Source organism: Caretta caretta, chromosome 21 (genome assembly GCF_965140235.1).
Source record: "Caretta caretta isolate rCarCar2 chromosome 21, rCarCar1.hap1, whole genome shotgun sequence".
Classification (NCBI taxonomy): Eukaryota; Metazoa; Chordata; order Testudines; family Cheloniidae; genus Caretta; species Caretta caretta.
Window position 1 is genome coordinate 8,418,193 of NC_134226.1, and position 27,251 is coordinate 8,445,443.

A 27,251-nucleotide genomic window follows, 5' to 3' on the forward strand; every position below is an offset into this window, starting at 1 on the left:
TGCACCCCCTACCACGGGGACATACTGTTTCCCCTACTGGTAACATTTTAAAGAAATTATTGGCTGTAGAAACCAAAAGATCCTTTTGTTTGTGCCTAATGCCCACCTCTGCATCTTACCCAGCTACACAGAGAACATCTGAAATAAGACTTCCTACATCAGCTTTATTTAAAAACAAGAGTAATGTTTTTCATGAACAGCCCAACTCATGGTGAACATGTATGATTCAGATTACATGTAAGACAATGCTTTAAATACAAACTAAATAGAAAATGAGAGAATAAAATATTTACAGAAGTAATGGCATACACAAAATTCGGCCTTCGTAGACAGGACTTCTCATCCAGAGAAGGAAGTGAACAAAGCTGACAATGGAACAGAATATTCTGCTTAAACACAGCGAGATAAGAAGCAGCAGGGAAAATTTTTTTTAGATCACAATCTCTCATACATCTCTCTCTCTCTCTCTCTGAAAGTTGCTTCCATTTGTGCACAAGCAACCTGAAGTCTCATTGTGAAAAGTCCTTCAGCAGGATGGAGGGTTGTTGCTTTTCAGCTTCTTCGGGATGAAGCTTCCTGCGTGGTGTCCCTCCTAGAACTATAACAGCAGTTTTTTCAGGAGTGGGCTTTTTAATTTAAAAATTGGTTTTGGTTCAAATCTTCCCTATAAGAACTAAGACATCACAGTGGATTACCAAATCATGTACGTGTTTTCTTCCAAAGACAAAATATTTACAATACAATTAAACTTTTTTTTTAAGCCTGCCAGCAGCAGAAGCTTGCCACACCTATATCCTCACAGCTCAAAGTCAGAAGGGACTAGCTTGTTGAAAGTTTAAGAAAATTAAAAAAAATAAAATAAAAAAACTCATGGTCAAAATGAACATAGGTGATGGGAAACACAATACACCCCAATCTCAACCGTTTACTGCGGGGTCACAGCAAGATTCCATGTACACAGTTCAGGCAAATGGACTGTCAAGCACAGAGGACTAGTTTTCCTAACATCCCAACCCCAGGTATGTACTTCCTAAATGATTAGTTCAGGCAGAGGAGGAGGAGGATGGAATTATAGAGAAATGAAGGGTGAGAAGAAAGAAAGGTATCCACAGGACAGGAGAGGACACAGAGTTTGCTCTGACCGCTGTAGAACACTTTTCTAGGACTTGCCTGACTTGACAAATGCTTCTTATTGGCTGAATTCCAGCATAGTGCTACATCAAATCAGACAAGCCTATACAGCGAATTGGGGTTCAAAGAAAGCTGAAAGTGTTTTCCCATCAGTGCCAGCAGCTACTGCTTTCCAGTAGAAGAAAAGTCAGCAGAAGAAGGAAGAGATTCGTGGAAATGAGAGGCACTTTTAAGACCCATTTTCAATTTACTGATGTGCAGCAGACCATGAGGGCTTACACCACTTGCCCCAGGACCTTATTCAGTCAACAAAAAGTACCAACCCCTCAAGATTTAGTACAGTAGGATTCAAAGGGAGAAAGGCAGTCTTCATGTACTGTATGCTGCTGCTTTCCATACTGATATTGTATTGTCCCTGATAAGTAAAAGGAAGTAAGGCTGGATGGACTAACCCAATCCCGCACCTTTGGCAGTACGTTTGGCCCACATTACTGTAGTAATTATCCTTTTCATTAATTTTCACCTAGAATCTTAAAACAAGAAGATAAGGACAAATACAACTCAAGAGTTGACATAGTAATTCGAGGCCATTCAAGAAAACAAAGCAAAAGAAAGCTTTGAAACACACTCACTGAGTTTTGCACACCTTGCTGAGAAAAACGTTTTTTTTTTTTTTTTTTAAAGCCTTCACAGCCTTGAATCAGTGGAAGAAGTTTATACCCCCAGGCTTTATAGATGGGCTCCAGGATCATTCTGGCCTGAAACTGTGAAGTGCTTTGTCTTCACATATTCAAAATAGCCACGTATGGTAACAGGATGGGTATACAGGTTAACTCTTACGGGCAGGGAAATTAACGACAATTGAGTGCAGATATTGCCAATTTCTACCAGTTCAAGTGTACTTGAAGACTTGTGGCAAAGCCTCATATAGAAGAAAAAGGTTTATCTTGGGTATCCAACAAAATAGAGTTTAAAATGTTTTTTGTTTTAAAAGATAAGTATAAGTCTGGTTCAGCTGTCAATCATTTCAGATAGTTCAAGCAGGAGGTCATCCTCATCTTTTCCTGCATCCAGATCAATCTCTGCTTCCAGTTTGCCTCCAGAGATTTCCCAAATCAGCTTCTCAAAGTCATCTTCTACGGACAAGGGTGCTTTCCCAGCTGCGTTGGAACTCAGCCTGCGGGTCTTTACTGCTGCCTGTGAAGAGGTTGGGCTTGTCATCTCTGATTGAGCCACAGAGGCTGCTTGGCTTCCTATGTGGAGCTCAGGGCTTGGGAGAAGAGAAAGAGAGCAATTAGACATTCCTTAATTGAAAATATCTATTTTGCCAAACACCCTATCTTACTGCAGTGTTACCCCCCCCACACCTCCAATCCTTTGGAATTGCTGTGTAACTAAGCAGTGGCTGTCCCCGAGTCCAACATAATATTACAGGTACATTCTCAGTTTACAGAGTAACAGCCGTGTTAGTCTGTATTCGCAAGAAGAAAAGGAGTACTTGTGGCACCTTAGAGACTAACCAATTTATTTGAGCATGAGCTTTCGTGAGCTACAGCTCACTTCATCGGATGCATACCGTGGAAACTGCAGCAGACTTTATATACACACAGAGATCATAAAACAATACCTCCTCCCACTCCACTGTCCTCCTGGTAATAGTTTATCTAAAGTGATCATCAAGTTGGGCCATTTCCAACACAAATCCAGGTTTTCTCACCCTCCACCCCCCCACACACAAACTCACTCTCCTGCTGGTAATAGCCCATCCAAAGTGACAACTCTCTACACAATGTGCATGATAATCAAGGTGGGCCATTTCCAGCACAAATCCAGGTTCTCTCACCCCCTCACCCCCCTCCAAAAAACACACACACAAACTCACTCTCCTGCTGGTAATAGCTCATCCAAAGTGACCACTCTCCCTACAATGTGCATGGTAATCAAGGTGGGCCATGTCCAGCACAAATCCAGGCTTAGTTTAGGGACCTAGACACAACCATGAGAATTAAACCAATCTTTTTGCTAGATCCCCAAATGCTCTGCCTCCAAAGACAATACACTTACACTAATTTACTAAACTGACTATAAAAATGTGAATGGATAAATTTTGTGAACTGTTTGTTAAAATGGATATCAACTATTTACTTTTTCCATCACACGTTTGGACGAATTTGGTGCTCTTGACACTAAGAAGCTGACAGCAGTGGATTTTAGTCAGCCCTGATTCGGCCAGGTGCTGCAGAAACTTGTCTCACCCAGCTCTGCGTTATTTTCTTCACCTAATATCCCTCTTCTCTTACAGAGCCTTCTGCTGAGACATGCATTTGGTCACAGAGAATGCCAGCCACTAGTTAGTATTTGAGGAGGAGCCAGCAGGAAAGTCTTCCCCTATCTTCATCCCACTTCTACGCCACCCTCGCCTCTTTCAGGACTCACAGGAATCCAGAAAGATGCTATTGCAAGTGATGCCAATTCACTGACATTAACAAAAACAACTCAAATGTTTTAAAAGATAATCCAAAGGAGAGTCTGCTAAATAGTTAGAAAATTAAAGCAGGGTATGTTGCACCGCTTAACAGGTATATTTTAACATTGATGACCTCAAACTCATCTTCCCAAATGTGTCAGGCAGACACTGTACTGAAGTTTCCTGAAACCCCAGTGACAAAAACCTTTTCTAACAGGAGTAAGTTGCAGACATTACCTGTCTCTGGATTTTGCTCTCTCTGGTACAGTGGCCGGACTATCCTCTGGCAGGGCTAGAACAGTAGTCTGGGAAAAAGCAAGGTGAAAGTTAAGGTACAAAAGTAAAATATTTCTCAGCAGTTTTCCTTTCTCCAGCATAATGCCTGTCCCATCCTTGCACAGCCATATCATCCCTGAGCTCCAGGCCAAAACAAATTTGGGCCTTCCCAGACAAAGCAAGCATAAAACTCGATGCCTATCAAGGGCCTGAAGTCTTCAGCAGTAGTTGACTAGCCACTCTGGAATGCATGTAAGTGGTACGTAGTTCAGTCCACTGAGAAGGCATCTAACTAAGAACATTATAGAAGTGCTGGTACTCATCTAATAAAAGATGGAGGAAGATACATCAAAATCATCCCATGGTATGGTAAGGGACTCAGATCTGGACAGAACTGCATAAGAGAGATAAGACATCCCTATATCTATCCTCTCTTAGGGGCAGGGTGAAACACTTCTGTTCAGGTTTCACCATAGGCTGTCCAGCTTGTAAGCCAGTTTCCTTACCATAGCTGCTTTTTTAGCCGGGAGCTCCTTCAAGTCACTGCTGGTGGTGCTTAGTGGTTTCACAGCTGCTATGGCAGAAGGATGACTTTCAGCCACCTTACGTTTCAGGGCCTGCTTTGCAGGGGAGATCGTTTTTACGCCTGATGGCTTCACATTCACCTTGGGTTTGGCTGGAACATAAAAGGAAAAGAACGGAAGCTGATTGGTTCCTAGGATTGTTGCAGTTTCCTTCCTCCTCTGTAAAGCCAGCAATGAGTATAAGGCACAGCACCTGGTAACCCCCAATTAACCCTTTGGCAGGTAGTTCAAATACATGTATTCAAAAAAGAACTAGATAAATTCATGGAGGATAGGTCCATCAATGGCTATTAGCCAGGATGGGCAGGACTGCTGTCCCTAGTCTCTGTTTGCCAGAGACTGTTCATTCCCTCTGGGGCACCTGGCATTGGCCACTGTCGGAAGACAGGATACTGGGCTAGATGGACCTTTGGTCTGATCCAGTATGGCCGTTATGTTCTTATGTAGTCAGCAATCTGTAAAAATGCTAACAGACTTACAGCGTCTCATCTTATCAGCTCTAACACATTCCAGAGAAATTCCTTCACCTCCATTAACACAGTCATCTTTGGGGTGGAATGTAGGAGCCGTTGAGCAACACTACCCAACAGTCAGGAATGAATTAGTAAACCAATCAGAAATGAAGGGGAGAATAGAGAGAAAATCTGGACAGCATCGAGATCCTAAGCAACACCACCACTTTTCTACGGTAACTTTCCTGAAATTTCAGTGTTTACAAATGAAAGCCATTTTCTAGTTATTTAGGGCTCTCGAAGAGGAAAGGGTTAACACGGGCTGGAGCTGGGAGGAAACAGAACAGGCACATTCTGTGTAGGCTTCCTCTCCCACCCACAGCAAGGATCTGCACAACTTGTTACACTACTGTGCCAATGCATCTAACTCCAGACTGGCAGCGTTTCCTTTTACTACTCCATTCTTCTGACTCACGGCTGGCCATTTTGCCAACCGAACGAAATATGCATCATACTGTGCTGCACTTGTGGCGATGAGAAAAGTCTAAAGACGACGACACTGGTCATCTTTCCCTGACAATATTGAGCAAAATAACTGAGTGATTTTGGGAACCGATTAAGTGATCGGTCCTTAAAGTTAAATCCCTGCTACAGAAAATACCACACAAAATGACATTCACCTTTAGCCTTTCGCTCCAGAGACTGAGCTGCTTGTTTCACTGGCAGTACTGAACCCTCCGTTCCTGGACTTTCCATCACGGCTTCCTCTGCTTTCACAGTCAGTCTCTTTGTCAGCCGACGAGTTGCCCCAGGTGTCACTGTGGATTCAGGACTTCCAGCCACTGGGCTCTTCTCTTCAATTGTTTCTTCTCCAGGGGACGACACAGCAGGTATTTCCTTCTGGAGCGTCTCCTTCTGCCGTGGCTTCAGCTGCCGCTTCTCCCTCAGGATTTCTTCAGAACTCTTCATTTGAGCCATAGAGTTGCTTGCACTCTCATCTGAAAACTAGAGAAAATAAGCGAGGAACAAGATGAGACAAATCTAGGGAGACTTCATAACAAAAACCTAATCAGCAATTCCTCTGGAGAGGACTCTGAGCTCCGCACCACCCTAATATCAGTCAGCTGCCTTTTGGCAACCTACATCAAGGTTCACAAACACCCTCACCTTTACTACAGAAGTGCAGCCCACAGAGGCTACAAGTCCCAGCATGGGTTGTCCCCTGATCAAAGCAAAAGACTCTAGCTGAAATCTATTCCATTCTTAGTAGGAGCCCAAGGGAAACACAAGTTGCCAGTGTTGCCCTCAGACAGATTACCTCTGATTACAAAGTCCTGGCTTCTTATTCATTGCTAAGTTTAAATAGCAAGAAATTCAAAGCCATTTGATCATTGAAATGTTGTCTTGAAATGCTATCACAGAAGACAGGACTCTGGATTAATCTCCAGCACTTCGGTGCAGAAATATATAGACACCCCCATTGTATCGGAGGTATGTGCCAAGTCGTGCTGGTAAACAGAATGTGAATATTACTTTTGACACATAGTGATTCCTATATTCTCCAGGGACTCACCTCTGCAGCCTTGTCTGCTGGGCCAACACTGAGGGGCGGAACGCTTGACTCCACCAACTTCTTTTCTTCTCTTCCAGGTGCTTTAAAACATCCCAAACCCACATGTTAATTCCAAGAGTTGAAACACCACAGATCTCCTGAATAGCATTTCACACTATTGGTTTCCAACCTTTTGGGGCAAACGCACCAGTTTAATAGACGAAGAATTTGGCTGCAGCTTGAGCTCTGCAATCTTCCATTCAGTTGTACACACTGTAATCATGAGGTTTGGGTTGCGCTACACACCAGAGAACTTTTATTTCCAGCTGACCAAGCACTGAGATGACCCAAACAGATCCCCATTTAATGTTACATCTGAAAGACGCTTTGTACAGTGTACATGATGTATTGTACGCAGGGAACGAATGAATGAGGCTGTTGTCTGTAGGACCCCTGCCTTATTTGTTGCAGAGGTTGGAAAGTGTATAGTGAATGAGGCAGAGGACAGTAGGATGAAAAAGGAATGGTCTCATGGTTAGGTGGTTGAATGCTGGCCTAGTAAACTGGATTCTATGCCTGCCTCTGCCACAGAGTTCCTGTGTGATGCTGGGCACCTCACTCAAACTAGTGTTAACAGCTGGCTACTAATTGTGTGTTCCCCATTTTCTGCGTGCCCAATACGAGACACCTGTGGTTTGAGACACAAAAATGCTGAACACTCAGACATCAGTGGAATTGTGCTTTGAACATGCAAAGTGGTTGTGTTCCAAAAAAAAAAAAAAAAAGCAAGTCCTAGATATTTCAAGTTGGGCACCCAAAATTAGTGGACAATTTTGGCCTTAATCTCTTTCTGTGCCTCAGTTCCCCTGCTGTAAAAAAAACCCAAAAAACCACACAAACACACCTCCCTACCTCACAAAGGTGTTGTGAAGATCATGAACATTAATAAAAGGAGTACTTGTGGCACCTTAGAGACTAACCAATTTATTTGAGCATGAGCTCACGAAAGCTCATGCTCAAATAAATTGGTTAGTCTCTAAGGTGCCACAAGTACTCCTTTTCTTTTTGCGAATACAGACTAACACGGCTGTTACTCTGAAACATGAACATTAATGTTCATGAAACACTGACTCCAATATTATTTTGAGAGGATCACAGAAACTCCCAGGAGGGAATGAATTTTGTATTCAGTACCGCGTGTGAGGCCTGAGGCCACACATTCAATATTGCATTTTGTCCTCCACGTTAAATAACTACGCATTCACTGAATGAGGCAGGAGCCCCATAGAAGACATAACAAGTGATATGCATGACAGTCTTTAATTACATATGTACAAAGCAGCAAGTAAGGTTGATATGGGCAATCCTGATTCTGGCACTTCCTAACTTTTGACTTTGACAGTCTTCTAGCTGTAATATGTAGTGGAGTGAGTGAATTCTGAGTCAACTGAAAATACTAGCAAAGACAGGGAAACCTGCTGTACTATGGGAATAGCCAAAGCATTTGTTACCTGTCAGCTTTGTAATGCGCAGTAATCTCCTGCCGATGGGAGTAAGCTCAGGTTGCGGTGGCGTATTTAGGGTGTTCTCTCCACTCTGCTGCATCCTCAGGGCTTTCTCCTGCTTGATCTCCTCCAATGTTTTAATGCGCACCTCCCCTATTGACATGGCTTTGCCTGTGGACTGCTCCAGCTGCCCTTTGCTGGCTATAGATGGAGCTGTGGTGTCCTGCTTCTTGGTCTCACTCTCAGTCTTCGGCTTCGTAGGGTTTTCCTCCGCTTTTAGCTTTTCCTCCATTTTTAGCTGCTCTTCCTCCCCCAACTGCCTGTTTTTTTTCTCAGCCAGGACCTCAGAAAAGGTTTTGATTCGAATTGTTGGGGAGGGTCTCACCCTTGGATTAGGATCTTCTGTTCTACAAGACTCTTCAGTCTTGGGTTTGGTTTGAGGTTCTCCCCGTTTCTGGCTGGCTTTCTCAAGACGGATTTCCTCTAGTGTTTTCACACGGATCTCACCTGCTTGTTTTGCAGCTCCCTCTGTTGTTACCAAAAGAGGAAAAACCCAAAACATTTAAAGAGAAGACTGACCTGCGCATTGAAAAAAAAATTAAGTAGCCATTTAGGGCCCCCCAAAAAACTGTCATTTTCAGTGTGTCAAAGAGAAAGGAAACCAAATCATAACCTATACTTGTGAAGGTGGTTTAGGGAAGCATGTATATCAAATTGTAGGGCACACTCTGATCCCTTTTCTGTAAACAATCCATTACTACTGCGATGACTGCAGCACAGAGGTAGATTTGCCCCATTCTACCACTACCTTGTACCTCCACTGGCATTTCCAATCCCATCTCTTGGTTTCCAATTTCTATTTCACTTGTCTCCAAGCACGTTTCAAACTCTTCTGCTTATAGACAGGTGAGAGAAGCTTGCTGAGGCACAAGTGGAAACAAATTGGCTGTCAAGAGCCAGAACTCTCACGCTGGCAGATACAGGAGTTCTAATGGCTACGAGAAGGGTAATGTAGATTGCTGAGAAATGGCAGGTCCAAGAAAAAGGGAAGCATCAGCTTTAGCAAACAGCTGTTACCTGTCTCCGTGCTAGCCTGCTCAGCTGGCAATCCTAGCCTCTCCTTAAGAGATTTGGGGACTTGAACTGCAAGAACAAACACAAAGCAGTTAGGTGGGCTGCTCCTTTGTCTCTCACATGGTTCCAGGAAATTCAAAGTTATCTTGAGAGGCTTCTTCTAACATACAAAGAACCAAAAGGGAAGTCTGTATGTAACAAACCCAAGGATTTTTTAAGCAGCAGTACCTCTCTTTGGTGCTTTGTCAGTCTTCTCCAGAGATTCAAGCTTCTTTCCAAGCCTTTCAGCAAGGCTACGCTTCAATGGAGGGCCACTTTCATCTGTAAAGCCAAACATGGTGGAAATAAAGTCAACAGCTAATATCTGAACATATTAACAAGAGCTTGTCCATCGGAGGACTTGAAGACAGGGGAGTCGCCTAGAAGCTCTCCTCTCTTTACCTTTCACAGAGTTTAATTTTTTCTGTTTTTATCTTCCAGCTGCTAATATCTGCTATTTCTACTTCGAAGTTGTAGCTTCCAAATAGCACAATGGTTCTCAGTGGAAGAAGCATTTTGAAACCCAAGCAGCAGAAGATAAGGATGTCAGGAGGGTAAGAGGCTCTCTGAGAAACTCCCTTATGAAGCAACTGCCAAATCAAGACGGGGACTCTCAGGGTAGAAAGTTCTAAAGCACTTCACAAACTTATAGGGGTTCTCATAATACATTTTTGGTGACCTCAGAGTTCGGCCACCAATTTTGCTGGGGGGGCGTTCTGACAATTTTTCCTAAAATACTTAACTTTAGGAAAAACAAATAAATATGAACATATACATGTTCAAGTCATTGTAGTTTATGTATATAGAGGTTTTTTGCAGACTCAATAATTAAAAACAATGTACAGTTGTCTCTATTCTTTATTGGACCTAAACAGAATAGAAACACAAATAAGGTGTTTTGCGCATTCTTGTCTTTTGTTGTTGTTGTTTCTTTTGCTTTTTGTTTGCTTTTTTAAAAAGACTTGTTAGCTAGTAAGTCTGCTGCTGAAAAAGGTAATATCTGTATATTTGTTAATATCAATTTCCACAGCAGACTTACTAGCTAGCTGGGGGTCTGTGAAAAGTGATATTAACAAACATACAAATATAAATTTTCACAGCAGACTTACTCAGCCAGTAAGCCCTGGATAAGAGGTGGGTAGGGAGACAGTGGGGACCAGGGGCAATGGTAGGGGGCAGGGGAGGCAGTGGGGGCCAGGAGTGATGTAGGGGGGTGGTGAGCCGAGGGCTGGCACCTGCAGCCAGGGTCCAGGGCCGGAGCCCAAAGCCCCATGACTGGAGCCTGCCGCCCGCCACCTCAGGGCTGAACCCCAAGCCTCACTGCCCCATGGAAGGTGGGGAACTCACACCGGCTGCCTGTTCCTCTGGCGTTTGTGGCTCCAGGGGGGATAGTGCCAAACCCCTGCTGATGGCCCTGGGGGAGGGACCACTGCTTTGCACCCCACCCCCATCGCCAGTCACTGCCCAGGAGGCTGTGGTCATAAGAAAAGCCCCTGGTGGCTGCATGTAGCCACATTGGCTGCATTTGAGAAACGCTGTCCTACAGTACCTGAAACGCAGACGTCTTTAAGGAGAAGGGCACTAGAACAATACATTTGCACAAGCCTGGGGGATATGTGAATGCGATATATCTGCTTTGGTGTTTTGGAGACACCGTATCTCTCTGGTAAAACATACAAGAAGCCACAAGCTCAGGAATTACCAAATAGATGACTTGATGGCTTCTGACTTAAGTTAAAGAAGCAGAGTATGTAAGCAGCTAGAGTACCCACACTGCTTCAGAGTATACACATTGCATAGTGTCAAAAAATTCCCCTTCTTGAGGGTTGCTCAGATAAATATCTAACTATAAACCTTATCCTAAAAGCTTTCTCTTCAAGTTTGGCTGTTCCTAGGGTTTCCCTGCAAATCCTCACCTGTCCCAGTCCCTTGTTCTCCGTTTTCCAGAGAGACACTCCATCCCCTTTCCAACCTGGTTGGAGTTAAGGACCCACCTGTCAGCATGAGTCACAGCAGTAATTAGTCTGCAACCTTATGCAGGGCTGTAGAAACTGCCACCCTGTTACAGACTAGCATTCAGGTAACGGGTAATGAGTCTCATACATATTCATTTTTTCCTGAAACTAAATTCCTATACCTTTATTTTGTTCTATAAAATATTTTTTTGAACCACATTAGCAGAGCTGCATGGAGCCTTACAGCTGTAATGGCAGATGGGTGTTGCAGATTTCAACTTAAGTGCATTACAAGAGCTATGCAGAGGAAGCTGACTCTAGCCAGCATTATTTCTCTATCCTATGAGTTCTTACCTATGGAGGGTTTCCGTTTTCCCAGTCTCTCCGAGAGACTCAATCGAATTAGAGGCTCCTCACCTTGAACAGTGAAACATAAGCATCTTTAATTTGGAAAAAGCACTAGACATATATAGATACAAAATAATCTCGCCAGTTTACACAAGTGATAGACTCCTATTGTAAATCATGAGATTTTGCCTATTAGCGAGGAAACAAAAATGCAATAATATTGCATCATAAAACATTTTGAGAATTACAATTTGGAAACTTACTAGTAAGTGTACTGTAGTATACTTCGTAAAAATCATAGAATGAGATCTTGCTTCAGCTTTCTGCTATTAAGGCTCTGATAACAAGTGTGCAAGTTACATACTGTGCTGGTTAGGGAGGTTCTCCTACAGTAGAAGTATTCACAAAGTTAAGTTTTACTCTTAGAAGCAAGCAAAATGCCTCTTGGGAGCACAACTTCCATATTCGGGTTCTAGTCTACAAGACACTTTGAGGATTTATTCCTTACTAGGATAACCAACTATCAAACAGCAGCGAGTCTCTCTCTGAAAAAAAATGGAACCTCGCATTGTCTTACTCCAGACTACCTCATGAACGCACTCTCCTCCCACCCACGCCCTTCTCTGCTTGTTTAGTGCTGACCCCCCCGCCAGTGCCACAGAGCTTCTCTGTGGCTGCTTCCTTTCATTGGTTCTCCAGTTGTCTCCTGTTTGCACCCATTCATTTCTCTCTCCTTTTGCTATTCTGTTCTGCAGCTATATCCTTGTGCAAACACTTGTCCTGATTCTGCAAATAGTTGAGCACATATGTAGCTCTACTCACAGCAGCAGACCCGTTGGGAGTAAAGTCAAGCACATGTTCAAGTGTTTGCAGCATCATGGTCACATTTGGTAACACTGGCTTGTTATGGTTAGCTCGAGCACTTCTCTGTAACCCTTTAATGGTGATGCCCAGATGCTGAATGTCCTGATGCAAAAATCAGAAATCTATATGCTTCACTGAGTACCAGCACTGTCAGAGGTTTTCGATATATCCAGGGACTCTTCCCTCAGGAGAAAACCATGAGTTTTGAAGCTTTAAATAAAGTCTTCAAACACCTTTCGGCACCATCAGTAGCAGATGAATACCATGTTGGCCAGAGAAAGCAAGGACATCTGGACCGACACTACAGTCTAAGGAACCACTAAAATGGAACCAGGGAAGCAGGCAGTAGTTATCATCACCTTGCTTTGCAGATAAGGTTACAGTCCTGATCACCGTCCGTAGGTTTTCCTTTTCCGGACCAGGAATGGTCTGGGATTGGAGTGGATAAACGGAAACTCCAGAGGGGCCTTCTGATCAGAGCAAACAAAAATATATTAAGTTAGCGGGGAAAAAAGTTTATAAAAAGCCACTCCCTTTCCACATGAGGAAAAACAGACAAGAGTTACTTTATTCCCAGCAAACTGATTTTAAATCACTTCAACAAAAACTTTATATGCAAATTGAAATCAAGGCTCAGATCATGCAATTGAGGGTGTGTAAAAACACCTTTATGAACAGACCTCACACTCAGTCAGTTGCATATCTGGGCCAAAAGAGAAGAGTAAATACAAAAGACTGCACAGAATAGTCCTAGCCTACGCTTGGCCAGCTATCCAGATGCTTCAGGGGGGAGAGATACATAATGCACAACAGCATAAGAGTATATTCTTGTACCCTTCTCATTTGGACTTTACTCCCTGCTTTAGAGGGCCTGACTAATACGAGAGAGCTTGTGCCATCTGGATTCTGCTTTTAACACCTGAACTATTTTTAAGCCATTTTTTCTGAAAGTAAAAATTATCCCAACAGATTATCCCAACCAAAAAACCCTGCAAGTCAACTTGTGCATTTCCCATGCAGGAAAAACTGTTCTCTCTCTTGAAACAGGAGGGCCACTGAATTTGGGAGGGAGGGAGAGTAACTCACCACCTTGTTTTTGTGATTTTTCCTTCATTTTTTTGGACTTGATTTCTTCAAGTGTTTTTATTCCAAAATTCAAACTGTTATCTGAAAATGCAGAAGTGTGAATGAACCCAAAACGTAAAAGCAATGGTGCATATCTATGAATACAGACCAAGCTTCTTAGCATTTACTGCTTTTTCCAAAAAATAAATTAAAAAAAAAAAATCACGAAAAAACAGACACGAAAGAAAAAAAAACAACCTTATGTTCATGGCCACAGAATTTGGGATAGTTTGTAGGTTGCTTGGTCTCACAAAAGAGCAGAAGCTGCATTTTTAAGAATTACCAACATCTGCGCTATTAGTCACTTGGCTTACTTTTAAGAGAGTTTTGTTTGTTTGTTTTTTTAAACAGTGTGGGGAAATCCAGGCTTTGAACTCCCTTTTGGTCTCCTGTGACAGCTAAGTCACAGAGATGCTCACCTTCCAGAGGCATTCTGTGTTCCCATTTCCACCCCTCACCTCACTGTTCTTCCACAATATACGGCTTTCTGAACTAGCTGCAGTATACTTCTTCAGCTGTCAGAAGATGCTACCGCATGACCATACAAATACCCCCTTTCCCTACAGAACTTCCTTGGTGATGTCTGTTTAAGGAGTAAGAACCTCAAAACTACACCTGCATGGTAATTTAAAGATTTAGGGAGTGATCTTCCGCCATCTTACACTGGTGTAAATCAGGAATAACTCCACTGAAATCAGTGGAGTTACCCAGTCAACATAAGGTGGTCTAGCCTGATGACCTACATGTTAACTCATGGACCACTCCATATGCTCCTAAAGCTAGCAAGATTTAATGTAAGCATTGATTACCAAGATGAATTTTTAAAAAGGTAACCTGAAAAGTCACGCTATCATTGCCTGTTTAAATGGCTTCTGGGATTGCTCAACATAAACCAAAAGCATTTGAAAAAAGAATGAGCTAAGCATTGACTGAGCTATCCTGTTTGTGACCGCAGAAGAGTGGCTGATACCCAAGGATCACCTTACTAAGGAGCTCAGCCAATAGCTAGAATTAAGGATTTTGCCAGGCAAACCACAGGGCTGGTCATTTATTACATTTGACCAACGCCTAACACAATGGGGTCCAAGAGCCAACCTGGCTGTGACCTTCAGGAGCTCCTGCAATATAAACATTAAATACCTTGTTTTGAATTAGCACTGGATTTCCGAGTAGAAATTATCCGCAATCCATTATGGGTTTCTGTAGCTGGCTGCTGAACAGGTGTTTTAGTTTCATCTCCTTCTTCAGAAAGCTGATCTGAAAGGGACAAAATGTTAGTTCACACACAATTAGCATCAGGAATTGGACAAGACTGTGTGCACTTTGGGGCAGGGAAACCAGGAACCTTTTTGTTCTGGTTGCATACAGCAGCTGGCACAATGGAGTCATGGTTTATGACTGGGGCTTCTAGGTGCAATGGTAATACAAATAACTAATAACCAAATCTCGTGTTTTCAGATATCAGACCATGCACTTACGCAGCACATTTCATCTAAGGGGTGAGTACTCTCTTCATTATGCAAAAGTGGAGGTATTGGGAGGTTAAGGCCAAAATGGCCAGGGTTTTTGGGTGCTCAACTTGAGCACCCAACAGCTCCCTCTGACTTCAAACAGTGGCCACTTAAAAAAAGTTGGCCTAAGCGACTTGCCCAAGTATGGCCATGTCAGAACTAAGATCTAGGTCTCGTGACTCAGTTCCTAGCTCTTAATCGCTCGACAAGGCTACTTTCTAGATTGCCTATAAGGGGAATGGTGCTTAAGGATGAAATTCCCTTCCTGTTTCCTTGTACAACAAGAGTTTAGAAAAGCTTTCCTTCAATATTCCAGGTATTGGCCATAGCCCAGTGCAGAATGCTAGACTAGAAACACCACAGGACTGACCATGTAAACTGAAGGTTGATTACTAGGACATAGCAAATGCATCAGTGCTGTATGTATTTATTTAAATATAGGAGCTAAAATCTGCTCACCATCATCATCTTCATCATCATCTGCAGCATTGATTACGACTGGAGGATGAGTGGGGCTGGGGACGTTTTCAGAGTTTTCCACTTTCATCACCCCCCGCAGCTGGGGGGAGGGGTTGGACTGGACAGACAGTTTATTCTGCTGCAGCGAGATCTGGGTCACCTTCACCTCCTCTTCTACACACTCAGTCATACTTGGCAACACAGCTAGAAGAACAGTAGAAACACCTGTAAATTGCCTATTTAAAACCTTGAATCCAACGCTTCATTCACTTCAAAATCTCAATGCATATAAACTTCCAGCCATGCTGAACTTTCCTTCACTATGAGAGAAGAGACTCCGCTCAGTATGGCTATGCCAGGTGAGAGCGCATGGATGTTTGGCTATTATTTTTACAGCCCCACAAAGCTATATCTCTTCGCACCTATTGAAAGGTTGAGTGAGATGAGGGTAGCCTAAAACAGAAGGAAAATATTAATAAAAAAGGGAGAGAAGCAGCTAAGCATAAAAAAATTGGGTGAAATCTCCACTGCTATTCATTTCAGCCTTGACTACAGCTGGAGGCCCATTTCTTGTGCTCAGGATCAGCAGCTGGCTGGTACAAGTCACCTGTTGTACAGCACCGATGCTGCTATATAAGTAACAAATTTACTTCATATTTTGATAATATCAAGGCTTCTTGTCTCACAAAGAAAAACTGACCAAGGTGGGGGATACTTTGACTATTGGGCCAACAAGTTTTAATATCGACCTCAAGAGACAGTATTTGTTTTTTAATAAAGCAAATAATGTAATATTTGATGCAGTGGTCTCGACATTGGTTTTTAAATAAGTATTTTTGACATTTTAGGTCAGACCAGTGTTCCATTTGAAACCATTACAGATTTTAATTTCTACCATGAACAATTGAGCTGCCTTTGTTTTTCAACTACCAATAGCAGGAGCACTCGGAAATATCTGTGCAAGTAAAAGTCGAGAGGTCAATTCTACAAGCCTTCAGGGATTTGGGAAGAATTGCCAAAGGAGAAAAATGAAACAACTCACTTTTGCTTGGAGGTAGAAAGAGTCCATCAACGTAGCGTCCCTTGTTGTGATGGAAAGCGCAATTTAATTTCTTACAGCCAACTGGCTGGTTCTCCCAGTAGCAAGGGATCTCACTGCGTTTTTTCTTCAGACAGACAAAACAAAGACCCACATTAAAGTCACCTTGGAAAAGCTACAGAGTCATGCAGTTATCAGATGGCATCCAAGTGGCATAGAACTCTCACAGAACAATCACAATGCAATATTATGACTTCAGTTCACAGGTCAAACATGTCATAAAGATAAAATATTTCAATATACCATTAGGACATCACTTCATAACTGAAACAAAAATCCAATCTAGTGCTCTGGGCACATATACAATCTTTACAAAAACTATGAAAATGACAATTTTGCATCTGTTTGTCACTACACTTCCTCTTTCCTTTCTCCGCTTTCCAGCCTATCCTAGCCCCCGACAAAAACTGTGTAGAAAACTGGAGAAGTCAGAGATGGAAGAGACACATTAATCACATCTAGTTCATCTCCCAAAGGGCCAGTGCAGGATTATTCCCGAGTGCTAGGGCCACCGCAATTTTAAGTAATACAACCAATGTGACTACTGCCACTTCCACTGAAGAGACTATTCCAGTGTCTAGTAGGTATCACAGCAAGGAGTTGTTTTCTAACAAGCTTAAATTTTCTTAAAATTCATCCCTTTACTTTGATCAGTGGAGGCCAGTGTTGCTTAGAGCAGGCAAAACTGATACGTAAAAGCGAACCCACTCTATGCTCTTTGCTTGCTACTGTAAATTATCACTCCAATTCAAAGCAAATTACAAGCACCAGATAAAAAGCACGGTCTGAAAACGTACTTGCAAAATGAACACTTACATCAATCTCCATATGCCTAAACCTGCAAATACTCCTGAAGCAGCGCCCTTCCTGCCAGAGTGTGCAGACAGTCTCGTTTCCGAGTGCAGCTTCACAGTGACGAAAGGGACAACCATCCCCCTATGCAAATGGGACAAAAGCAAATAAGAGGTTGCAATCTGAAAAACCCAGGAACAAAGACAGCTGTAAAAGTGGGACTTTCTGACTGAAGGAAAAAGGCTCAGTGACTGAACTGATCCTAGTGTGGGGGAATGGAAAGGCAGATGAATCAAGAAGAAGAAACGGAGCAATGGATGAGATGTGCATTCTCAGGAAGGCAGAAATAATTAATTCTATGGAAACATTTTGAAAGGTCCTTCCTGACATTATTTTAAACCACTGTCTTAACATCAGACAAACACTTTAGAGGTGGCCACGATGAAACAAGTCAGGATATACTGTGGATGCGATACAAGAACAAGATAAATCAATAACCACTTCATAAAAAAAAAACAACACACAAAAATGATTAACATCTACATCCCTATTCCCTACAGCCAACCTCAACCATCTTACTGTTGCATTTACACTTGATAGAATTCTGTTTACTGTATCATCCTTAAGAGCTATAGTTATTAGTGTTAAATTTTAAATTGAGCTATTTGTGCCACATTAAGAAATTCAAAAATTAGGCAGCAATCAACATGGAGTGGGTCAAGCACGATGCCTGCAGCTCTTGAAAAACGGCATGCCATTGCAAAAATAGAAACTCCCCTCCTGCCACAAAAAAAGGCACAAATGTTTCTGCATCTGTTCATTGGCCTTAGTCAGGTCTATAACTTCTGGATCTTATTTATTTAACAATGAAACAGCATACAGAGTAGACACAATAGGATATGGATTTTTTTTTCATAGCTGGTTCATTGGGCCCAATAAGCAATAGTTAGCTCTAAAGAGAAGCAGAATGGTTTAGCTGACTGAAGGAGTCAGGCGCTCGAGTTCCAATCCATCACTGACATTGACTCCCTCCACAGCTTGGGCAAGTTGCTTCAATTCCATGTCTCGATTTACCTATCTTTACAAGGAGTTAATGCCAACATCACAAGCAATTCGTAGGGATTAGCAACCAACTGTTTGAAAAGTGTTAATCAGTATTACTGCTTGATAAAAACAGGAGGAGGGGTAAAGATTAATTCTCTACACAGATGACCTTGCATTATTTTTCTACCTTGAAATTTATTGCTTTCCATAACAGATGGCTAGGTGTAATAAAACAAGACTGGAAAACAGGATATGAAACCAGCTAGGACATTTCAGGATAGATTCTACTTTCAAATCTAACTATGAGACATGTATTAAATTATCTGAGAAACTCTGTTCATTTCAGTTGTCTTACCTTGGTACACGTGGAATAGAAATAGAAGTAGCAATCATCTCCTTGTTTAGACATGCTGGACAGATTGTTAGAACAAGCTTAAGTTATCAGGGTTATTGCTCCGCACAGACTTCTTCCTCTCTTAGTGAAAATGGGCTTCACCCGTTCTTCTTCAGACGTGATCAGTGAAATCTTCTTTAAAAAGTAACCTTGGAGAAGATGGTTTGAGGGGAATTTTAAAATAAAAAAATCAGATCATCATCAAGTGACAAGTAACTTTCCCTCTTTCTTGCACCAATGCCATTTAATGAGTTTGAAGGGACAGTGTTAACTTGACTACCTTGAAACCGATCAGTTCCAAAAAAACAAAACAAAAAAAACTCCAGTTCTGAAGTACTTTCAAATCATGAGTTTTCTCTGTGGTTTAAAATAAAATAATGATTTTTCTATGTCCTTATTGACATTAAAAAGTTTTATTCACATAGAACAAACTGTGCTCCATACAGAGGTAAGTGCAGGATGGGAGGCCTACCTCTGAAGGAATGAATTGTGTCTGGGAAATATCTCTGGATGATTAACTATTGTTATAAGTAATAGTCTCTTAAAAAAAAAAATACAGCTTCAGTTATGAGCCCTCCCTCCCCACCCCTACGCTATACCAAGGGGAAATTAGACATCTATAGCTTAACATACCTGGATAACCTCGGCAAGAACGTTGGTCTTCAAAGACTTCCAATTAATTTCTCCTGTAGGCCGAACCAACACTCAATCCGTGAATTAATAATAAAGGGATAGAAAGAATTTTCTCCTCACATTGCCAAGGAAATCTCATCCACAATTCAGACACAGGCTGTGCTTTTAAACATCTTACAACTACTGGAGGAAGCAAGTCCATTCAAATACTCTCTGTCAGACTGGAGACAGCGAGGGTTAGTTAGCTCTTCAAAAAACAGTTCATTTAAAGATGAACTTGTGAGTCAAAGTGGCTGCAAAAATGAAGATCCATCTTCCACAGCCGGACAGTTTAAATTTTTTTTTTTTTTTAATTTAAAACTCAATAAGTTCCAATTTCTGGTCTTCAAGATTTCTTCACCTATTAAGAAAACACAAAAACCTTCCCCCATCTTTATTACCTGTATAGCAAAAACATACTTGTATGTATAAACATACATATGTATATACATATATACAAATGTGTTTATACACACACACCAATATATTCAAACGTGGTAATAAAAATGATATATTTGGGCTATTTGTCACTTAAGTGACATCATAAATGCATCATAAAGTGTCTCAATTTGGGGGAAACAGCAAAAATTGAGGGGTTATAAAAAGTGTCACAAATACACTTTCAGGCCAATGCTTTATAATATGGGCAAGTTTGGATTGGGCACATAAATATACACATGTATGTACATGCATACAGTATATCCATATTTATACAAAGTATGCATAGTCTGATATCCATATTGTAAAGAACAACTTGTAGCTCTGATCAGATATTTAAAGTTGCAATCAAGTGCAGAAACACAGCAGTTCTAGAATACAGCAAGCTGTAAGAAGCAGGGAAACGCTCAGTTTTGAAGAGGCACAGCTGCATGAGACACAATTTGGAAATATTTTAATTTTGATTTTTGGAAGCCAATTTTAATTTATTTGATTTTTTCAAATACTACTGGTTTGTGACCATATACTGTTCCCTGGTACATATATCCACCATTATCCATCGCTGTGAGATGGCAAAGGTCTGAAAGGATGGCTTGGGTCCAATTCTTAGCAGCCAATGACTTTGACACCATAAGGAGCCTAAAGGTGTTTCCAGTTACCACAAACAGTTTAATTTCACTGTGAAATGAGACATTTCAGTTTTCTTATTTTTACTGAATGCCATAAAACCTGCCTTTTTGACCATTAGATCTAAACGTAAGAGATTCCAGTTCCTGTGTCATTAAAAGTGCTGAGGGACACAAGGTGGGTGAGGTAATGTCTTTTCTTGGACCAGCTTCTGTTGGTGAGAGAATTTGGTCCAATAAAAGATATGACCTCACCCACTTTGTCTCTCTAATATCCTGGGACTGACACGACTTCAACAACACTGCCTACATTAAAAACACTGAAACATTTCTCTGGTAATTCTCTTCCAATTCTACCTTAGAAGAAATTGAATGAAATAGTTCTTACAAATTAATAATAAAAGATCAGACCTTTTATTCTCATGCACTAGTGAATTTTTCCAGGATTTTTTTTGGGGGTGGGGGGGGGTGGGGAAGAAGAGAGGGGAGAAAAGAGAGGGAGTTTCCATAAATCTAAAATAATGAGAGGAAATGTTGGGTTCTTGTATTAGTTATCAGTTTTAAACTCTTAACAAGGGGAATTAAAAAAAGGTAAGAATCAATCTCTGTCCTTCCCTTAGTATCTAAATAATTACTCACTTTTGACTTTTGTTGCCTTTACAACTGGATTTTGTATCCCAGGTAACTTTTGTCTACCTGTATCTAACTACACTAATGTTCCCTCAGTGTGCAATTAACATACATTAGATACAGGGAAGTTTTGCCATATTCACTTTCACTAATATCCTCCAGAATTCAATGCAATTTCAAAGTGTGAAATGCCTCCACATAAACCAAAACTTATTTCTTGGCAAGTAACAGACAATGCCTCCTGGTCTGTCTGATAACGTGCTATTTTTGATTATTTCTTTCAATGCATTTGCATATTACCTTCCATACTTTGGCACATACTTAGTACTTTGCACACAGTCCAGGGTTTGAATTAGCCTCACTGAAATTATACTACTAAGCAACTCAGGTCTCTCAGTTCTATACAAGCACCACAATGAAAAAATGTTAACACAGAAACTAGACTTTAAAAAAATTAAAAAAAAAAAAAGTTTTAAACAACTTTAGTCAGAACAGCAATTTAAATATTACAGAAAATCAACTGAGCTAACCCCTTAAAGCTTAAAATAAGTGAACAACTCTGGCGCACTCAGCAAGCTTGCATCAGAAATTGATTAAGAACTTCAAAGCCAATCAAATCCCGAGAATTACACTGGTGTTCACATTGAGATTGAGCTGTGGTTTGCATTGTAATTTCATTTTGTACAGGAGCTTAGTTATATCAAAACAATCATTCGAGACCAGTGAGAAGAAATAAAAGGCGGGGGTCACACACTTCACCCTCACTAAAGGAAGACAAGAGTACAGTAAACATTTGCCCAGTTCATTTTAGAGCCCTGTCTTTCTCAACACTGAAAAACTATGCAAGTCACTCATCCATCTTTTCAGTTAGCCAGCCAGCATTAGTCCATGGCCTTTCAACAGTATGCTGGGGTTATGGGGGAGAGAAGTCCAGAGAGGGAACATCTTTATACCTTAATAGGTATCATTAAGGAGCACTATTCAGTGAGTGCTGCCAGCACCATGCTTATCAACTACAAACACCTACCTCGTGCTCTTTATGATTTTAAAGCATGAATCCTATTTTGCTCTCTCTTTATTATTGACCTGTTTTTGTATATTTATTTTTATTTAAAAAAAATATTTTCATTAATATTTATATTAAAAAACCTAGGTGGTGTTTATTAGGACAATGTGATTAGGACAATCTGAACACAAGATCAAATTTTAATCCCACTTTTCGCACTAAGTCAGGTGTCAGTTTTCTGGTCTACAAAATGGACATAATGCTTAATTTACCTACTTCATGGGGGCATTTGGAGGATGTTGTAAAATGCTCTTAAGATGGAAAGCACAAGAAGTGCTAGATATTAACAACCGTACAAGAACAGTACATAGCAGCACAAGTCCCAGCACTTCAAATGGTCCAGAGCGCGGAACAAACTGAAGCTGCCAACACTGGCTAAAACATCTCATCCTCGCTATTCTGAGTGATCTCATCCTCTGTGTCAAAGCCCAAGGCCAGAGTGGAATAGTCATAATTAATAGTTTTTAAGTTCATTTTAAGGAACATTAACTGTTCAATATTGTCAAAACCTGGACTAGCAGAGTGTTCTGAAACGAGGTGTCTGGCTGTGCTGAAGACACATTCAGAGTGCAGACTACAGGGTGGGCAGCTGAGATACTGAATAGCTACTCGGGTTAATGCAGGCCATCTTCTCAGTTTCCCCTGCCAGTAAGTCAGGGGGTCATCTTTAACTGTTAGCCCTGAAGACTCATCTTGAAAGTACTCTTCTACTACTGCTGCAGCTGATGGGCACAACAGCCTCTTCTTGCCTATTAAAGCTGCACCACTCGAAGAGAAGCCACTGAAGGGATTTGAACCAGAGTAATCTTCCTTACGGTGAAGAGCACAAGGATCGGTTCCTATAAGGGATGAATGGCCTGATAGTTCTGTAGCTTCCAAGGAGCAACCCTCCACCGAAGTGCACATATACTCAGATACTACTTCAATAAGGATCTGTTTATAGCTTATCAAGTCAGTACCTTGAGGAAGGAATTCTTCTAAATTGTCTTTAAAGCAGGGATCTAATAAAGTGGCCAAGATACAATGCTCAGAACTGAGCACAGCGCTCAGTCGGGAGTCAGTTTCGAGCCTTAGAGACAAGTCATCCACCAGCCCGAGAGCTACAGTGGCACCTTTGATTTGAAAGTCTTTTCGCATGTTCTGCAGAGTCAAAAGCAGGCGGCGAACTAATGGCAGTACATGACTAAGACCTGCAGTGCACATGCTCACTTCCTGAGTGGCTTCTTCAAACGGCTCAAGGATATCACACACGTGAGCCATCAGACACCACTGAAATGAGGTGAGGATGACCCCATCCACCCTCCCCACATGGTGTTGCATGGAATAGTCATGCACTGCCTTCTGCTGCTCTAAAAGTCGCCTCAGCATATAAAAGGTGGAGGTCCACTGGGTGGCTATCTCCTGCTTCAAGTTGTGCTGCGGAAGATGGTTTGCATGCTGGAACTCCTGCAAAATTTGACGGGCCTTGACAGAATGATTAAAATGATGGCAAATCTCTCGAGCAGCTACTAACATGCTCCTCGTGCTTTTGTGCTCACAGAGGAAGTCCTGAATTACTAAACTTAAACAATGAATAAAGCATGGCACTTGGGTAAAGTCTCCATCTCTCACTGCATGCACAACATTGGCAGTGTTGTCAGAAACTATGAAGCCAGGGGTGAGGGAATTGGGGGAAAGCCACACACCGATTTGGTAATTTAGTTCTTGTAAAATACTGGCTGCTGCATAATCTTTAGCAAAGCCAGTTACACAAAGAGCTGCCTGCTTCCTACAACTGGGAGTTTTGCTGGCACTGTGAGAGGAAGACAACAGCATTTCAAAAGACACCCAATGTGCCATCACTGTCAGATAGTCCGTGGTTGGTTCATGGGTCCACATGTCAATGGTTAAGTGAACTTTTTTGCACTCAGCTTTCTCCAGAGCCATGAAAACCTTTTCTCTCACAACATTGTATAACCGGGGCACAGCCTTTGTGGAAAAGTAAGTTCTAGAAGGCAGCTGATAGCCTGGTGCCACTATCTTCATGAATCTCTGAAAAGCAGGGGTAGAAAAAAATGAGTAGGGTTGCATATCCTCAATAATCAATTCTGTAATAGCCCTATTTATCTGCTGTGCAACTGGAATTTCGTGGTATTTAATTTTCTTCTCAGTAGCGGATGTTTGAGAGTCTTGCGGAGTCCCAAAGTTGGGACTTATGACCTTTCTTTTACCAAGCACTGGCTTAGGAGATAAAGTTGGCGCATGGACACCCAGGCCTTGAGATGTTAAACTGTAACTGGCTGTAAGTTTATCCCTCCGAGACGAGAAATAGCCTGAAAAGCTTCTGGGACAGAGAAGTGACAAGTCCATCTCCCTAGGACCAACAGAAAAATCCTCTACTGTTTCCTCATCTACACCGTTACCAATAGTGCCATTCCATTGGCTGGCCATGGCCCAGTGTACAGGATGCATGGCCTGCAGATGCCGTTGCAGCGTGGACGTGCCCAGGTGAGTGCCTGGCCTGCCTCGGCTGACACTCTTTTTACAGACATTACAAACCGCCCTGCAGGTATACTGAGGATCAATGTAGAAGAAGTTCCAGACGGCTGATGTCTTGGTCCTGGTTCCTGGCATCAGGACGCGTTTGACCGTATTGCTTTCAATGAGAAAACTCTCTCTGTCTTCTCCAGATGCACCAGAAACGACTATTGCTGCGGCTGCACTGGCTGCGGTCGTTGCACCTGTGGGACCCACATCTTTGGCAAATTTTTTGGAAAGTTCTGGCTTTTCTGGGTATAACTCATGAACCTGCAGTCCTTTCTTTCTTCTTTTTTTGCTGGAAAACTGGCTCAGTGCCTCTTCCACACTGTCGCTGTGAAAGTGAACACTGGGAATATATTCCAAACTCCCATTGCTGCTCAAACTGCTAAATCTGCTGTCAGGGGAGATTGGGGACACAGGCACATTAAAGGCATATTCCTCCTCCCCTGCGCTGCTTCCACCAGTAGCACTTATTTTATTAGCCATGGCCCAGTACACAGAATGCTTTGCTTGGAGATGCCGCTGAAGCGTCGACGTGCCAAGGTGGGTGCCTGGCTTGCCACGGCTCACGCTTTTTTTACAGAGGCTGCAGATGGCACGACAGGGGTACTGGGGATCAACGTGGAAGAAGTTCCACACGATGGAAGTCTTTGCTCTCGTACCAGGCAATAGAACACGTCTTACTGTATTGCTCTCGATAAAGAAGCTCTCTCCATCTTGCTCAGAAGCACCAGGTATGACTACTGCAGCTGCAGCACCTGCCGGTCCCAGATCTTTAACAAACTTTTTAGACAGCACCAGTTTTTTATGGCGTGGCTTTCCCTTAGTCCGCAACCCCTTCTTTCCTTTATGTTTGGCAGGTTGCTCCACCCCTTCTGCCACCACCTTATCATCATCGTCAGTGCCAGAATGGGCACTGGGAATAAATTCCAGACTGCCCGCACTATTAAAAATGCTGCATCTACTGCTGGGGGAGACAGGGGAGACTGGCACACTGAAAGAATATGCACTCATTCTCTATTTCCAAAATTTATGCCAGAACTGAGAGTAATTTTACCATGGAAATATTGACAACTGATCTTGCCGCCCACTTAAGTGATCTTTTCTTGAGTGTCTGTAGCAGTCAACTTCCTCTTGAACCAGTTGCTTGAACGGGTACTATTTTAAGAGGAAAAGGGACAGAAGGAAGTACCTCTACACCAACTTTTTCCTGAAATGCTCAGGTATCCAGCCCCAAATTTAGTACCATCTATTAAGCCTAACTGGTTGTATACACATCCAACTTAATTGCATGCCATAGCGGTAGTTCCAAGTTCCCTTGTTTCAAAATTAACTCTTCCCAGGATATTTCATTTTTATAATCAAATAACACAGCAGTCTATTCTGAAAATAAGGTGCACAGCTCAATCCCCGAGTGCAATGTGCACTCGTGCACCCCAAAGCACCAGTTTTGGGAATGATTTTCCGAGTCCACATACTGATCGGTATGGTATGAGGCACTATTTTCGTATTTTCATTCTCAATTAAAAATCAAAGCTGATGGGAAGGGCTTTGTGGTTTGGTTGGTTTTAGACAGCCAAGGCCAATATCACCAATAATCTGATTTTGTGTTTTTTGTTTTGTTTTGTTTTTAAACGAGCTAAAGAAGAATTTAAGTCAGCTACTGGGTGCATCCAGAGTTAGTTTAGATCCTGATTTCAATCCCTTTGGGGGCACTGCTGTGTGCAGCCCGCAAAATTATGACTTGATGGCAGGCTCCTTGTCAGTCCCACCAGAAACGGGAAGCACGGCCTTTCAACTCTGAAGACCTTTTTGTTCTAAAGGGAGCCACCTGCACTGGAATCTTCTCTTTGCTCCACTTGACATCTGGGGCTGACCCAGGGACTCTCCTATCCCAGGAGGCCACAGGGCGTTTGGGGATGGGAAGCGGGGGGGGGGGGGGGGGGGGGAATATTCTTCACTCAAAACCTACCGTGCCCAAGGCAGGAGAGGGACAGAGCCCTGGCAGTCCCAGGGGGCCTGGCACAGGAGGGAAGAGGAGGAAACTCCCTCTGCAGCTTTCCCTAAGGGCTGCCCCAGGAGCTGGACCCAGGGATCCGTCAATTTCAGCCGGAAGTGGGGGCGGTCTCCCCCGACTCTCCCTCTTTTCCAGGGCGGGGGTGGATTTACCCCTGCGTCGGGGCCCCCCCGCCGCGGCTCTCTAGGGCGCTTGGCCCCAGGCCGTGGGGGCGGGAGGCCGGCTCCCCCCTCCAGCGGCTCTCTCGGGGGGCCCTGCTCCCCCGCCGCGGGCTGGCTAGCGAGGGGACCCCTCCTCCCCGTGCAGGCCCAGGGCGCGGGGCCTGGGCCCGGGGAAGGAAAAGGCGCGGAGGGGGCGGCCAGGGGAGGCTCCCCGGGGCCGGGGAGCAGGGGGGGCCCGGCCTCAGCCCCGGGGGCTGGTGAGGGGCCGCCCCCGGCCCGGGTTCGATTAACGGGCTCTAGTTACCGGCGAGCGGGGACTTTACCGAATCCCAAGGAGCGGTCGCCTCCGCTCCGCTGGCGCCTCTGTCTCCGGGCCGGGGGCACAGCTCGGGCCACCCGCCGCCGCCGTCGCTGCCGCTGCCAGCCTCAAAGATGGCACCCAACACCAAC

General features: G+C 42.9%; 1 protein-coding gene across 6 annotated transcripts; it reads right to left on the bottom strand.

Annotated features, from left to right (window-relative positions):
- Positions 1-144: 144 nt before the first annotated feature.
- On the bottom strand, positions 145-27,251 carry ZC3H11A (zinc finger CCCH-type containing 11A). 6 transcript variants are annotated; one of them, XM_048826315.2, is made up of 18 exons: positions 27,125-27,251; positions 19,305-19,357; positions 18,633-18,820; positions 17,258-17,377; positions 16,385-16,508; positions 15,343-15,546; positions 14,513-14,629; positions 13,334-13,414; positions 12,607-12,717; positions 11,390-11,452; positions 9,270-9,362; positions 9,045-9,110; positions 7,974-8,495; positions 6,484-6,563; positions 5,591-5,915; positions 4,381-4,550; positions 3,836-3,903; positions 145-2,401 (listed from the first exon to the last, which is right to left on the bottom strand). In XM_048826315.2, exons 3-18 carry the CDS (start codon positions 18,684-18,686, stop codon positions 2,143-2,145), a joined length of 2,457 nt encoding a protein of 818 aa, XP_048682272.1. In that variant the 5' UTR covers positions 18,687-18,820; positions 19,305-19,357; positions 27,125-27,251; the 3' UTR covers positions 145-2,142. The 6 variants fall into 6 exon arrangements, with proteins under 6 accessions (XP_048682272.1, XP_048682271.1, XP_048682273.1 ...); XM_048826314.2 differs by having other exon boundaries at positions 27,106-27,238; XM_048826316.2 differs by lacking the exon at positions 27,125-27,251 and having other exon boundaries at positions 13,337-13,414; positions 19,305-26,567.